This window comes from Oncorhynchus masou, chromosome 18 (genome assembly GCF_036934945.1).
Source record: "Oncorhynchus masou masou isolate Uvic2021 chromosome 18, UVic_Omas_1.1, whole genome shotgun sequence".
Taxonomy (NCBI): Eukaryota; Metazoa; Chordata; class Actinopteri; order Salmoniformes; family Salmonidae; genus Oncorhynchus; species Oncorhynchus masou.
Window position 1 is genome coordinate 32191989 of NC_088229.1, and position 12836 is coordinate 32204824.

The 12836-nt window shown below is 39.4% G+C and overlaps 1 protein-coding gene across 1 annotated transcript; it reads right to left on the minus strand.

Annotated features, from left to right (window-relative positions):
- Positions 1 to 5775: 5775 nt before the first annotated feature.
- LOC135559348 (olfactory receptor 5AN1) lies at positions 5776 to 10837 on the minus strand. Its single transcript, XM_064993517.1, has 2 exons — positions 9718 to 10837; positions 5776 to 5804 (listed from the first exon to the last, which is right to left on the minus strand). Exons 1-2 carry the CDS (start codon positions 10835 to 10837, stop codon positions 5776 to 5778), a joined length of 1149 nt encoding a protein of 382 aa, XP_064849589.1.
- Positions 10838 to 12836: the final 1999 nt, after the last annotated feature.

A 12836-nucleotide genomic window follows, 5' to 3' on the forward strand; every position in this document is an offset into this window, starting at 1 on the left:
GAAATGAAACACTTTGAAGTTTGTGGAAATCTGAAATGATGTAGGAAAATATAACACATTAGATCTGGTAAAAGATAAAACAAACAAAAAAACAGCCGTTTTCTGTTTTAATTTCTTCCATCATCTTTGAAATGCAAGAGAAAGGACATACAATAAGATAGGATTCAATGTGTATTTTAGATGTTGTCCACAAGATGGCAGCAGTGTTTGTGCAAAGTTTCAGACTGAACCAGTGAAGCGTCAAATCTGCCAGGAGTATGTCCAAATTTGCAGAATTGGTAAATGTATACATTTTCAAGTACATAACTATAGAGAACATACAAAAATGCTATGGTAATAAAAAATGTAAGTTTACACACTCCCAGGAATGTCCTTCATGATGTATCATTAGCTTCCCTACAGAAAATAAACATCTAGATGGCCGGGCAGGGTGGGTGTGGAGCCAGAGACAGCAGTTCGGGTTAAACTGTAGAACCCAGTTCCTACATCTGAATATAAAAATGTATTTTATCTCTGGGACCCTCAGGATGACAAATCAGAGCAAGATTACTGAATATAAGTACATTATTTACCTTCAGAGGTGAATGTATCAAACCAGTTGCCGTGATTAAAGTGTTTTGTTGTTGTGAACTATCCTCAAACAATAGCCTGGTATTTTATTTCTGTAATAACTACTGTAAAATGGACACTACAGTTAGATTAACAACAATTTAAGCTTTTTGCCCAATTAAGACATGTCTATGTCCCAGAAAGTTGGCTGTTGTATACAACATTTTCTAGTCACATTATCGCATATTGAGCAACAACCGTCACGGCATTAAAACCTCCTTAAGTGGTTTTAATGCCTATTTAGCCAGTACACTTTTAGCTAACTCCTAACCTTACCCCCTAGAGCTAGCTAACTTTAGCATTAGCCACCTAGCCACATAGCTAACTTTAGCCACAACTAATTGTAATTCGTAGCATATTGTACATTTTTTAAATCCGTAATGTAATGTATGAATTACAATTTCATAACATATTGAACAAATTGCAATTCGTAACAAGTCATACGAATTGTTATTTGTAACAAATCATACGAATTGTTATTTGTAATAAATCATACAAAATGGATGATGGACATACCCAAATGAATAAATACCATACAAAACGTAACATATTATACTAAATGGAGTGTCTTGGATTTATGTACATAATAACATGAAATGCCCTGAGACCATGGTGTTTTGGGAATCGCACAATATACACAAAAAATACAGATTTCCATTTTGATGAACAATAAAGCTATATTGTAATGCCTGCCATCAGCTCACTCATTTTCATAACATACAGTCAGGTCCAAAATTATTGGAAACCTTGATAAAGATGAGCCAAAAGTACTGAGCTATATTGTCTGCAAAAAAAAATTCAATTATATTTATACCTATACAATTATTGCTCAGAGAAAGAGATTAAAACTTATTTGGGATCAGTGTCCCTGCCAAGGGACGGTTGAGCTAACGTAGGCTAATGTGATTAGCATGAGGTTGTAAGTAACAAGACGAAATCCCAGGATATAGACATATCTGATATGGGCAGAAAGCTTAAATTCTTGATAATCTAACTGCACTGCCCAATTTACAGTAGCTATTACAGTGAAAGAATACCATGCTATTGTTAGAGGAGAGTGCACAATTTTGAACATGAAAAGTTATTCATAAACAAATTAGGAACATTTGGGCAGTCTTGATACAACACTTTGAACAGAAATACAATAGTTCATTGGATCAGTCTAAAGCTTTTCACATACATTGATGGCATCTAGTGGCCAAATTCTAAATTGCACCTGGGCTGGAATAATACCTTATGGCCTTTCTCTTGCAAAAAAATACAAAAGAATGGTTGGTTGTTTCTTTGTATCATCTTTTAGCAGATCTATTGTGTTATATTCTACAAAATTCCTTTCACATTTACATAAACTTCAAAGTGTTTCCTTTCAAATGGTGCCAAGAATATGCATAGCCTTTCTTCAGAGCCTGAGCTACAGGCAGTTAGATTTGGGTATGGCATTTTAGGCGAAAATTGAAAAAAAAGGGGCGAATATCATTAAGTGAAAAAATAAATGTCAAAAAGATAGGTGTCAAAATTATTGGCACCCCTAAAGATTATTATAAATAAAAACAAGTTAATTAAATCTGCATTAACATTCTACTTTTAAAATTAATCCCAGTATAAGGAACTGTATTGTGGGGTATAAAAATGAGGTAAAACACATGTAAAATCCCTTTGACATGTGGCAAAGAACTTACAAACTAAAAGAGACAAATGGGTGTTGACCTTCATAAATCAGGCAATGGGTACAAAAAAATGCTCAAAAAACAGATATACCACTGACCACTATTAAGGGAAGAATTACTGGAACAGTGGTAAACTTGCGTGGTATTGGATGCATGAGGGTTCCGGAGGCAAAGACAAATCTAAGGGCCAAAGCTGGAGAATTATAAAACTTGGTCTCATCTTCGGGTCACTAAGTCTCCAAATCTACAATTAGACACCACCTCCATGCCAATTTGGAAGTGTTACCAGAAAAAAATAACTTTATTGAGAGAAACTAAGAAATGGAAATGCCTAGAGTTAGCTACACGGCCTTGGTGCTTGAATTGGAACTAATACTATGGTCAGATGACATGAAAATAGAACTTTTGGCCCTAAGCACACATCAAAATTCACAAAGAAATGGTTCATTGACCACAAAATCAACATCAACAGTCTCCGGACCTGAACCCCATTGAAAACCTGTGGTTTGAATTGAAGGGGACAATCAATATCAGCGGACAAAGGATATCAAGGACCTGGAAAGGTTCTGAAAGGAGGAATGGTCTAAGTATTCCAATGTATTCTTCAATCTCATGAAACATTTTAGAAAAAGGCTCAGTGCCATTAATCTCGCAAGGTGAGGGTGCCAGAGTGTTGTAAACAGTTGTGTAAGTATAAAATAATAGAATACAAATATATATCATTTGGAGCATGCATTATAGCTCAGTATTTGTATTATTTATTTTATTACGTTTTTTTTGCTCATCTTTATCAGTGTTGCCAATCATTTTGCACCTGACTGCAGTTAATTTACAACACTACATTATAGAAATCTACTAAGAAGATCATGTTGATAGACATTTCAATTATACTTGTGCTTTATTGTTGTTATTCGTATAACATCATTGTCGGTGTCGGCATCTTTATGTTAAGGTTAGGTTTCGGGGAAGGGTTAGCTAACATGCTAGTTAGCTAAAATAATAAAGTTGTCCATAATGAGAGTCAAACATGCAACCTTTGGGTTGCTAGACGTTCGCATTATATGCCCACCCATTTACCCAGGTGGCTAGACATTTGTTATATGCCCACCCATCCACCTAGCACAACCAACCACCCGTCTTTCGTTTTTTTTGCCATAAGTAATCTTCTGGCTTATGTAACCATACCAAACATAATTTATGTTTAATGTGGATGTATGTCTACTGTGTTATATCTAGTCTATGAGACTAGGCTAAACACACATACGACACGCACACACACTCAGATTTTGATGCCAGCATGGTCTTCCCACCAATTTAGTGCCTTTTATGAAGTATAACTTGGTAAAACATATATATTTCAAAATTAATCGTTTTAACCCTCTGGTTGCTGGCTCACTCCCACCATATTTTTTCCCTTCAGCCCTGATATTCAAACTGCACTTCTCTCGCCCCGAGGTTATCACATCCCTCCAGTTGATCCAGCTGGAATGACTGTTTTAGCATTTGGGCATAGTTGTTGGTGGAGCAGTGTCCATGTTTATGCGATAACGGGCATGTAACACTAGGGGGTCCAAGAGAGTTTCAATGGCTCTGCAGAAGAAGAGAGGACATTTGTAATAAAGCAGCAGGTCAAATTATTCCTAAATTCTACCAGTGATTGCAATGAGAACCACTACAGCCCATTTGTAAATAGACAATGATAAATTATCATGCAATATCCACTGACACTCTCATCTGCATGAAAATAATTTAAAAAACATTAACAAGGCAAGTCAGTTAAGAACACATTCTTATTTACAATGACGGCCGAGGAACAGTGAGTTAACTGCCTTGTTCAGGGGAAGAACGACAGATCTTCACCTTTTCAGCTTGGGTATTCGATCTAGCAACCTTTCAGTTTTTGCCCCAACGCTCTAACCAAGAGCATACCTGCGGCCCCACAATACATCTTGCAAATTAGGGTTCAAATCAGGGTTCTGGCCACCCGCGGGACAAATCCGGCCCACCAGCAATATTATTTATTATTTTCTTCATGCAATTTTTTTTTTTTAAAGTATCGGAACCGAGATGCAAAAACTCCCAAATGCGATTTCCCAATAAGGAAGTTACACTACCTAAATAATGCTAAAGTTACATTTTACCTTAACCCTTGTACTTCGCTGAAAACAATTTTACGTCCATTGTGGTATGGGTCAGATTGACTCGCACAGTTTAAAACATACTCAAGACAGTAAAGGAGGAAGTAAAAACATCCAAAACTTTATTTAGAAAGAAATACAAGAACATTTTATTTAAAAAACTCTATATTTAAGAACTATTTGTTAAACATATTTCCTTTCTCACAAACAAGCATTTTCTGTTTGGAGCTCTTTGAGTGTTTGTGTCAGAGATCTGCTGTGCTCGCACAGAGAAGGAGAAGCTTGGGAAAGCTCCTTTTCACACAAACATCATTATAAAAGTGCAACCAGAACCAGTCAAAACAAAATACAAAGACACTTGTTAATTTTGGACCTGTGCAAATATCTATACACATGAAAGCCTCCGGGTCAAAATGGCTCACAACATATTTGTATACAAAAACTACACACACATTCCACAACACATCAGTGTCCACATTTTGAAGTTTGGTTCATGACCCTAAATGAGGAAAAGTAATTTAATTGAATGGAGAAAAAGAGGCTAACTAGTAATTTAGACAAGTCAAAGGTGAAATGCATCAAATTGAACCGCACCATAACAGTTCATTCACAAGGAGAGAGAATGCAGGAGACTATTAAAGCATGCAATGGAGCATATTGTGGTGCTGTAGCGTACACCTGCAACTGCAGAGCAATCCATAGGAGGTGAACAGAGCCTGGTGCTGAAAATATAGCTAACTTGCTATGCAAGTGTTGCACAGCAACAGATGGAGAAAGCCTACATCAGTCGAGTAATTCATTTCAACAATAATCTTGACTTTACAAATAACAAGAGGGCTTAATTGGAGTCTTTCTTCCGAACCTAGACCTTTATAAAATAACTTAACAGGCTGAGGTAGGCTGAGGCGTAACAGCATCTTTCACAATACATTTTTAAAAATTACTAATATAAGTGGGATTTTTTTATTAGGCTTATTTACAATTGCAACTGGCCAGAAACGCAGCATCCTACATAAAACAATCAATTAAAGAAAAAAAGCAGATGTCTGTATCAAGGCACAAGAGGAGACCCAGATGCACACACAGGAGGCAGATGGTAGGAGTCTTAGAATGTTTATTTATCCAAAGGGGCAGGCAAGAGAAAAGTCAAGGACAGGAAAAAAGTCAAAACCAGATCAGAATCCAATAGGTACCGAAGGGCAGGCAGGATGATCAGGCAGGCAGGTAGTCCAGAGTCAGGTGGGGGTCAGAACCAGGAGAACTATAAAAAAAATAGAATAGCAAAGGAGTACGTGAAAAACACACTGTTAACTTGACTGACATACAACACCAACTGACACAGAGAGACAGGGAACACCGGGTTAAATACACTGGGGGAAATAACTGACACCTGGAGGGGGTGGAGACAATCACAGGAACAGGTGAAACAGATCAGGGCGTGACATCTGTATTGGGATAGCTTGTTCCTGTAATGACAGAACAAACAGAAAATACTGTCAATTTGAGGCCTAAATATCTCTGGATAAGCACTCATAATGTTAGTATTTACTAATTACAGTCATATAGGCCACTAAGTTTGTTACATTTCCCCTTGGACACGATCTTGTGGATGTCGCGTGAGATGGATGTGATTTTGAAACATAGGCAGTCCTCGATTGATTTATGAGAAAGCAAGTTCCTGTCGTTCATCTATACTGCGTTCAAATGGGAAAATTAGGACTCGCAGGCGTAAATCGATCCAAACATTGTTAGCAAATAAAATGCACGTCTCTTTGTTCTGTATTCCTCTGAGCATACCACCCAAAACGCTAACAAAGACACTGCACTCCTGAGTGCACCCCTGAGATGGCTCGATGTCTGGAATTCAATTAGCTCATTTTGAATTGCGGCCTCATTCAGCGAGGGTATCGTTTTCTTAGCACGGGAGGATAATTATCCACCTGGGCAGACTTTGAAAGCATCACGGGATTCTCTGCCTCTAACCCTATTACAGGGGCTGAGTCACTGGCTTACTGGGGCTCTCTCATGCCGTCGCTGGAAGGGGTGCGTCACCTGAGTGGGTTGATTCACTGATGTGGTCATCCTGTCTGGGTTGGCGCCCCCCCTTGGGTTGTGCTATGGCGGAGATCTTTGTGGGCTATAGCCTTGTCTCAGGATGGTAAGTTGGTGGTTGAAGATATCCCTCTAGTGGTGTGGGGGCTGTGCTTTGGCAAAGTGGGTGGGGTTATATCCTTCCTGTTTGGACCTGTCCGGGGGTGTCCTCGGATGGGGCCACAGTGTCTCCTGACCCCTCCTGTCTCAGCCTCCAGTATTTATGCTGCAGTAGTTTATGTGTCGGGTGGCTGGGTCAGTTTGTTATATCTGGAGTACTTCTCCTGTCCAATTCGGTGTCCTGTGTGAATCTAAGTGTACGTTCTCTAATTCTCTCTCTCTCGGAGGAGGACCTGAGCCCTAGGACCATGCCCCAGGACTACCTGACATGATGACTCCTTGCTGTCCCCAGTCCACCTGGCCGTGCTGCTGCTCCAGTTTCAACTGTTCTGTCTTATTATTATTCGACCATGCTGGTCATTTATGAACATTTGAACATCTTGGCCATGTTCTGTTATAATCTCCACCCGGCACAGCCAGAAGAGGACTGGCCACCCCACATAGCCTGGTTCCTCTCTAGGTTTCTTCCTAGGTTTTGGTCTTTCTAGGGAGTTTTTTCTAACCACCATGCTTCTACACCTGCATTGCTTGCTGTTTGGAGTTTTAGGCTGGGTTTCTGTACAGCACTTTGAGATATCAGCTGATGTACGAAGGGCTATATAAATAAATTTGATTTGATCACGTACAAACGCAATGATATCCTTGGGCATGCAGTAGTCATCAAATCCGGTGGAGAAGTTGTCTGGTCCCTCTGCCTGGCGTTCTTCATTGTGCTTAAGTGCAATAGCCTAACAAATGAAAATCAAACAACTCAAGCTTCCTCGTAAAGGCCTCAAGCTTTCCCCTCTTCCTTATAACTGCAGATTTAACCCGTTTAAGTGACAGAATTGGTCAGCCAAAAAAAGCCATGTGTGTAGCTTGCAGTTAACGCTTCTGTCTGGAGCGGGAGGCCACTTTTAAAGTTCCATGTTTAGATTCATAATGACGTCTGATATTTAATTATGCGCAAACGCCGTCATTTTCATTGTAAATAAGACACTGGCTTGGCATTGGAAAAATACGGTAAGATGAACACATATCTCTGTACATCCTTCCCTGAAACTTCGATTTTCATTGTCCACCTTTCTTTTGATACTTTTGAGAGCACATTTTACCCTGCTATCAATCTAATTGTTCTGAACGAATGTTGACGTTAAAAATAATGGTGTAGCATACAGTAGCCTACGTATACCTGTTTCCCCCACCAATCAATGCACAGAGAAATAGACAAAGATAATAATTGAATAGAGACATGGAGCTTTTATGACCGTATTCAGATCGAAATTATTATATTATTGTCACTGAGTTTATATATATGTACTAATCCGATGTGTTTAACATTTTGTTTCATTTGTAGTGTAGGCCAATTCATTGTGCTAATTACTAATTATGTTCTGGCCCGCCGACTATTAGCTAAAAAAAAATTTGGACCGAGGCCAAACCTAGTTGATGAACCCTGCAGTAGATTATTATGCTTGAAAATGTGGCAGGACAATCAGTTGATGAATAAACCCTGACAACAAATCATTTATACTACAGATTGTGTGTTAATCAGAAGTGCATAAAACAATATGGGTTCATGATGTGGTCTTTCAATGAAACTGAAATAGAATATAAATATATAAAATCTATTCCCAATTATGCCAACAGATTAGTTTAAAAACATGTTTAATTTTATTCAAAGAAAAACGGAAATTGGATGTTGAATTTGAATAATCCAGATGTGATCATCTGAAAATCACCTGACCTTGTGTAATTTGAGCAAAAATAAGTGTAAACAGCAAGTGAGTATGTATCAAGGCTGATGGAACATGTTATGACTGTTTTTATCCATTTATATCCAGGAAATCCCACAAAGAGAAATCAATAAATGAAATACCTGGACAAGAAAGCAGCTGCTCCTGTAATAAAATGAAAACAATCATACTCTCAGAACATTAAATAAAATATACAACAAAACGTGCATCTAGGACTTTAAACATGTACCCACATCACTGTTATTGTCTCATCCTCACTGCTTAGGTAACAGAATCTGGGGACACAGGCACAACATCTTTCTTTCATTTTTTGCCTGAGTACAGTGAAAACATTTTCAAATGCAAGACTGAGAGCAAGTGGTGGGAAAAGTACTAAATTGTCATACTTGAGTAAAAGTAAAGATACTTTAATAGAAAGTACCCAGTAAAATACTATTAGAGTTCAAGTCTAAAAGTACCTGATTTTACATGTACTTGAGTTCAGTGGTGGAAAAAGTACTCAACTTTCAACAACAAAAAAGTAAATGCTATACGTCAAATTCCTTATTTAAGCAAAGCAGACGGAATGATTATCTTGTTTCTTTAATTTAGGGACAGACAGTGGCACACTCCAACACTCAGACATAATTTACAAAGTCAGTCATTGGAGGCTGCTGAGGGGAGTACTGCTCATAATATTGGCTGGAACGAAGCACATGGAATGGCACCAAAAACATGGAAACCATGTGTTTGATGTATTTGATACAATTGCACTTATTCTGCTCCAGCCATTACCACAAGCCCGTCCTCCCCAATGAAGGTGCCACCAACCTCCTGTGAAGTCAGTATTTGTGTTTAGTGAGTTCGCCAGATCAAGGGCAGTAGGGATGACAACGCATTATATTGATAGGTGCATGAATTGGACCATATTTCTGTCCTGCCTGAGCAATCGAAAGGTAACTTTTGGGTGTCAGGGAAATGTATGGGAGTACAAGGTACATATTTTAGTTAGGAATGTAGTGGAGTAAAAGTAGTCAGAAATAGTAAAGTACAGATACAACAATTGATTTGACTTAAGTAGGATTTCATTTTGATTTAGTTACCTTACCACACTATTGAGAGCCACTCATGATGAGATATTGAAAGAGCATACAGCAAAAGAATGAGAACCTTGTCAATGAAAATAAATGATTAAAATACAATATCAAGTGCCTCAGTTTACACTACACAAACAATACACCAATAACGGTGATCATTTTGGTAATCATTTTGGTCCCTACTGTACTCTTTATCCTTACTATGTATCCTTGATAAACATTGTACATTTCCTTCCAAGGTTTTTATCTCTCCTCCCAACTTCAATGCTCCTCATCGTACCTCTCCTCGGTTGCCATATCTGGGAGACACAAGTCCTGTCCATGTCAAGCTCAGGGCGTTCACCCTTCCACCAGAAGAGTCTGGGCAAAGCCTGACGCACCTCCCAGTTGCGGAGGCCATAGATGAGGGGGTTGATGCAGGGAGGCACCAGGATGAGAGCCAGGAGGGAAATGTGCAGGGTGCCGGCCGACAGCGAGGTCCCAGCCCCAGAGAGAGTCGTCAGGGGAGCCATCATGGCCCCTGTGCCCTCCAGCTCCCACAGAGCATCTGAGGTGATCTTGAGGAACATAGGGAGCAGCTGCAAGAACAGCATCCCACAGTAGAAAAGCACAGTGTTGCGCGCCCGCGTGTTCACCGTGTTGAAGGGCACCACAGCGTTGCGGGCGTCCTGGTACATCCGCACATAGGCAAAGAAGTAGCTGAGGAGGCAGAGCAGGGTGATGATGAAGCCCACCAGCTTGCGGGTGATAGCCGCTGCCCTGGGGAAACCCATGTGGCGTTCCACTGTGTCAGGCTCACATATGAGTCCAGAGGTTGCTGTGCCATATCCCCCCTCCCCCAGGTGTAGTAGGGTGATGTTAATGCAGCCAACGCTGATGGACAAGACCCAGGTGAGGCTGATAGTGAGGCGAAGGCGCAGTGGGGTGAGGATGGACAGGTAGTGGATGGCATGGCACACATACAGGTATCGCTCAATGGCCATGCAGGTGATGGTGATGAGTGTGCAGAAGATACAGGTGCTGCCTGTGAAATACTGGATGAGGCACCAGGTGTCGAAGTTCATTGTCCTTCTCTGCCATAAGCAGTGAGTCACAAACGGGCCCAAATTGATGGTTTGCACAATGTCACTCAGAATCAAGTTCTTCAACAGGGCATAGCGTGGCTCCCAAGACAGGTCCTCTGAGCGTCCAAGTCCCAACAAAGTGAATCCGTTAAGAGCCAAAGAGAGGATGGTGAGCATCAAGAACACACAAATTAGCACATTTACTTCAGTATCAAATGGCATCATGGACAAAAAGAGGCATCCACCGAGGTCGAAGATGTGATTGTCATCCGTCCCGTTCTCGAAAGGTTGCGCAATGCAAGGACCGGTACGGTTGAACACCTGACTGGAATTCATGATTTAGGAACTCATGTGCCATGGCCTAGCTGAGCGCATTGTTTTATTCCATCTCTCTCTCTCTCTCTCTCTCTCTCTCTCTCTCTCTCTGTATCGATCACCCGCTTGCGCGCTGGAGAAGGAAGCTAAGGCTGTGCGTTACACAAAATCCACCTGGAGAATCAGTGGTCGCAGACTTTCATGTTATCTGTTGCTAATTTAGCTACAGTCCCTCGTAGGCTACATGTTTAAATGTATATTTTATTTAGTATACTTTTATTACTCATTAGGTTTCTTTTTGTCTTATTTATGTATTGCACTATTAGGCTACAAGCTACAGTTACACCTTCTACTCAAATTGTAAAGACATTATATCGATGGCTCCATAATCAATTGATCTTTGTGGGTTTGATAATACATTATAACAACAGCATCATCATCACCATCCTTGTAATTATCATTGTCATTATCTACTAGCCTTCTATATACAAATGGATTTGCTTGATTTTACAGTGGCTAAAGTAATTGTATTAAATATATTCTCGTTTGGTTATAAATAGAAAATGCACTATCTTAAAAAAGCTGTATCTCATATGTGGCAGCTGTGTGCATATAATTACTTACTTATTACTATGTAATTCGAAATGATGCGTCAGAGTTTGTGTGTAACTCGTTTTCAAAACAATTTATTTGATAATGAAAATCATTATCAAAGGTTTAGCTTATTTGTAGGCCTAGTTCAAATCTAAACTCTCAGCAATCCTACACATCAATTGGGTCAATGCACCAAAATAGTGCATTTTGGGTAGTCTAATTTGCTAACAAAACAAAAATTGTGTTGACCATATCAGGGTTGATGATTTAATCTTAAATAACCATAAATTCCCTTGCAAGTTTACATTTCTAGCCTATCTATGGGTAAAACAGTTGACTTGTTATGCTCCATTCACAGTTTTCCACCACAAAACGCCCAAAAAGAGTAGAACCAGCTCACCTGCTTTTACTCTATGATTTGACTATTAGATGTTTCTTTTGAATAAAAAATTAAAAAGGAGTAGTAATATTAAAACGAGTGTTCAGTTCACATAATAAGTTTGACCTTAAAATTAGGGATAAATGTAAATGAATCACCAATCACATAATTTTTTATATTTTTTTATTTAACCTTTATTTAACCAGGTAGGCAAGTTGAGAACAAGTTCTCATTTACAACTGCGACCTGGCCAAGATAAAGCAAAGCAGTTCGACACATACAACAACACAGAGTTATACATGGAGTAAACAAACATACAGTCAATAATACAGTAGAAAAACAAGTCTATATACAGTGTGTGTAAATGAGGTAGGGTAAGGGAGGTAAGACAAAAAATAGGCCATGGTGGCGAAGTAAATACAATATAGCAATTAAACACTGGAATGGTAGATGTGCATTATTTTGTAAATGACAGCCGAAATCGAGGATCGGTAGGATGGTCAGTTTTACGAGGGTATGTTTGGCAGGATGAGTGAAGGATGCTTTGTTGCGAAATAGGAAACCAATTCTAGATTTAATTTTGGATCGGAGATGTTTGATGTGAGTCTGGAAGGAGAGTTTACAGTCTAACCAGACACCTAGGTATTTGTAGTTGTCCACATATTCTAAGTCAGAACCGTCCAGAGTAGTGATGCTGGGCGGGCGGGCAGGTGCGGGCAGTGATTGGTTGAAGAGCATGCATTTAGTTTTACTTGTATTTAAGAGCAGTTGGAGGCCACGGAAGGAGAGTTGTATGGCATTGAAGCTCGTCTGGAGGGTAGTTAACAGAGTGTCCAAAGAGTAATAAACTAGCAAAGTTGTGGGGCTTGCTATAGCTCTGTAAAAATATTTTTGTGGTAGTGGAAGAAGTTTAAAAAGTTGCACTTTAAATAAATGATTAGAATAGTGAAACTATTTCAATTGCTTATCCCTTGTAATTGTGGTCAGTCGTTGTTTGGTTCAGTGGTTGTGTTGTAAATAGTTTTGTGGTTGTGGTCAGTAGTTGTG

What these genes read in the sequence shown, in the direction of transcription:
- LOC135559348 (XM_064993517.1), bottom strand. Translation starts at nt 10,837, where the DNA reads ATGAATTCCAGTCAGGTGTTCAACCGTACCGGTCCTTGCATTGCGCAA. An exon ending in GATATGGCAACCGAGGAGAG is followed by an intron (nt 5,805 to 9,717) that starts GTACGATGAGGA and finishes CACCCCCTCCAG; the next exon opens with GTGTCAGTTATTTCCCCCAG.